This window comes from Mandrillus leucophaeus, unplaced genomic scaffold, assembly GCF_000951045.1.
Source record: "Mandrillus leucophaeus isolate KB7577 unplaced genomic scaffold, Mleu.le_1.0 Scaffold160, whole genome shotgun sequence".
NCBI lineage: Eukaryota > Metazoa > Chordata > Mammalia > Primates > Cercopithecidae > Mandrillus > Mandrillus leucophaeus.
This window is the reverse complement of record NW_012101588.1, coordinates 1,383,126-1,386,323: the sequence shown is the minus strand read 5'-3', so window position 1 is coordinate 1,386,323 and position 3,198 is coordinate 1,383,126. Positions and strand designations below refer to the sequence as shown.

The 3,198-nt window shown below is 40.1% G+C and overlaps 1 protein-coding gene across 1 annotated transcript in view; it reads right to left on the bottom strand.

Moving 5' to 3' along the window:
* The window catches only part of SOD2 (superoxide dismutase 2, mitochondrial), an 18,563-nt gene that overhangs the window by 1,980 nt on the left and 13,385 nt on the right, over nt 1–3,198 (bottom strand). The window contains exons 3-4 of the mRNA XM_011975929.1: nt 3,005–3,184; nt 1,414–1,578 (exon numbers count right to left, since the gene is read on the bottom strand). Coding sequence (XP_011831319.1) covers nt 1,433–1,578; nt 3,005–3,184 — 326 coding nt within the window. The 3' untranslated portion in view covers nt 1,414–1,432. The remainder of the gene's footprint in view (nt 1–1,413; nt 1,579–3,004; nt 3,185–3,198) is intronic.

Here is a 3,198-nt window from a genome sequence, read left to right as displayed (position 1 = left end):
AGAAACAAATGAAATACTCAAAAACAGGAAATTAGGGAGATGATGAAACAACATGGGAAATGCATGATAAGCCAAACATAAAAAAAGATCCCTGTGAGATGGAGCAGGGACCCCTCTTTGGGGTGTGCCAGGGGGATTCCCACAAGCACAGAAATAAAGGAAAATCTTGAGTTCCTTCACTGAAAATTCCAGGCACCTAGCTAGCCCTGAGAAGTAAACGAGCAACCTGATAAGCAAGAAGGTAATACAGTTTCAAACAATAGCCAGGGAAGTTAGTCTCCTAGAAACATCCTTAACATGTGTCCCTGAGCTACTTTTCAGAAACCCAGACCCCCACCAAATGGATTCACACAGACATCAGATAAGGGGGAACACCAGGGACTAAACTCTGACCTCCATTCTTTGTTCTAAGTTTCTTGCTGAGGGGCCTGGCCCGACCTTTTTGTTCCTTTCTGTGGACCCCAAGTTTTTAGACAAAGCTTTGCTTCCTTAACCAATCACAAATCAGGGAGTCTTTGAATCCACCATAACCTGTAAGCCCGCCCACTTCACTTTTCAGGCCAAACCAATATATAAGCTTCATGTATTGATTTACAATTTTGGTATATAGCCATTCCACCCTGAATGCACCCGATCTCAACTGATTTACAATTTTGCCTTTAACTTCTGCTTTCCTGAAATTTACCACTGCCTTTAAAAACTCTAGCTTGGAAGTCATCATGGAGATCGGGTCTTAAGTATGAGCTGCCCAATTCTCCTTGTTTGGCGCCCTGCAAAGAAACATCCTCCTTTCTCCTGCTGCAAAAACCACCTTTTTGCAGTTTTGCTGTTGAAGTTTGCCTTTACTGCGCAGGTGAGCAAACCCCAGTTCAGTTACACCTGCTACATTTAAACAGTATACAGCTCTATTTGCAAAAACTATACAGGAACATTTGACCATAACAAAACCACTGGGTGACTTCTACCGGAAGTATCACTGCAGAGGATTACTCAACAAAAAGTGCAGTTTTCTATAGAAAGCCGAGGGTTTCCCTTGGGAAAGTGTTAATATTTTATTGTTAAGTAACTGGGGCAAAAAGACTAGATTTTCTATAACTGCAATGAAATAGGATTGGAAAGGCATCCCTGCAAGTCCCCAAAGTATAAGGATGGAATATTTTTGATGGTTTTATAATGACAATTATAATTTAGCTCTCTGAAGAAAATGTCCAATCAGACTCAATCACACAAAGCATTTACTATTTTCAATCACTTGCCCAATAACAAAATGTTTAGTAAGAAATTATTCAGAACATTAAGTTGTTTATGAAACATGTGACTAAGCAACATCAAGAAATGCTACAATAGAGCAGCTTACTGTATTCTGCAGCACTCTATACCACTACAAAAATAGTCATAAAGAGCTTAACATACTCAGTATAATGATCGTGGTTTACTTTTTGCAAGCCATGTATCTTTCAGTTACATTCTCCCAGTTGATTACATTCCAAATAGCTTTTAGGTAATCAGGCCTGACATTTTTATACTGAAGGTAATAAGCGTGCTCCCACACATCAATCCCCAGCAGTGGAATAAGGCCTGTTAGAAAGAAGGGGAAAAAAGAATGAGCCATCAGTTTCAGTCTAAAACACTGTATCTTCTCATGTTCAACTTTTATTATTCCACCCATACAAAATTACCCTTTGTAACAATCTCATTCACTTGTTTTTTTAATAGAAATAGGAAATCTAGATAAGAATGAATATTCCTATAGAATATTTTAAATTTATTGTTTACAAACAAAATGTGACAAATACTAACAATAAATAAAATAGACTTAGGAAAATTAATAACAGTATTTTAATAGCTATTCTTAAAAATACCAATAAATTCATTCAAGAGCCAATTCTCAGCCTTCCTCATGGTGGTCTTAGGAGCAGCAGGAAGAGGGTATTACATCCGTGGGAGTGGGGGGCCCCCTGAGAATCTCCTCCAAAGGGTCTGGGCACTCACAGGGGTTTATGAGAAAACAGCTCTGCTCCGCAAGGCTAATTTTAATCTTTGGGAACACAGAGCAGTTGGAGGACACAGTGTTTTCAGAAATTAAGTGAGGTAAATGAAGAATTTGGTTCTAACTGTAAAACATTCATTTAAAAAAACTCTTAGGCCGGGTAGAGTGGCTCATGCCTATAATCCCAGCACTTTGGGAGGCCGAGGCAGGCTGATCTCTTGAGGTCAGGAGTTCGAGACCAGCCTGGCCAACATGATGAAACCCCATCTCTACTGAAAGTACAAAAATTATCCAGGTATGGTGGTATATGCCTGTAATCCCAGCTATTTGGGAGGCTGAGGCAGAAGAATCGCTTGAACCCGGGAGGCGGAGGTTGCAGTGAGCCGAGATTGCACCACTGTACTCCAGCCTGGGCAACAGAGTGAGATCTGTCTCAAATAAATAAATAAATAAATAAATAGGCTAGGCATGGTGGCTCACGCCTGTAATCGCAGCACTTTGGGAGGCCGAGGCGGGCAGATCATCTGAGGTAGGGAATTAGAGACCAGCCTGACCAACGTGGAGAAACCCCATCTCTACTAAAAATACGAAATTAGACGGGCATGGTGGTGCATGCCTGTAATCCTAGCTACTCAGGAGGCTGAGGCAGGAGAATTGCTTGAACCCAGAAGGCAGAGATTGCAGTGAGCTGAGATCGCACCATTGTACTCCAGCCTGGGCAACAAGAGCAAAACTCCATCTCAAAAAAAAAAAAAGAAAAAATTAAAAAAAATAAATAAATAAATGCAAAACATTTTTGTTAATGTACCTATAAAATTACATGCACTTATTTTATGAAATATCAGGACTTCTAAAACATTTTTACTTACACAAGATTCTGAGTGTTATCTGTTAAGATTTGCACAAAGTATTACATGATCGTAAGTGAAAACACTGCTGGTTTTCCTTATTTCTAGTTGAATGCTTCACAGCAGAGCATCTCTCCCAAATGAAATGACAATTTTTAAATCTAACCTGTTGTTCCTTGCAGTGGATCCTGATTCGGACAAGCAGCAATTTGTAACTGTCCCCGTTCCTTATTAAAACCAAGCCAACCCCAACCTGAGCCTTGGACACCAACAGATGCAGCCGTCAGCTTCTCCTTAAACTTTTCAAAGGAACCAAAGTCACGTTTGATGGCTTCCAGCAACTCCCCTATTTAAAAAAAA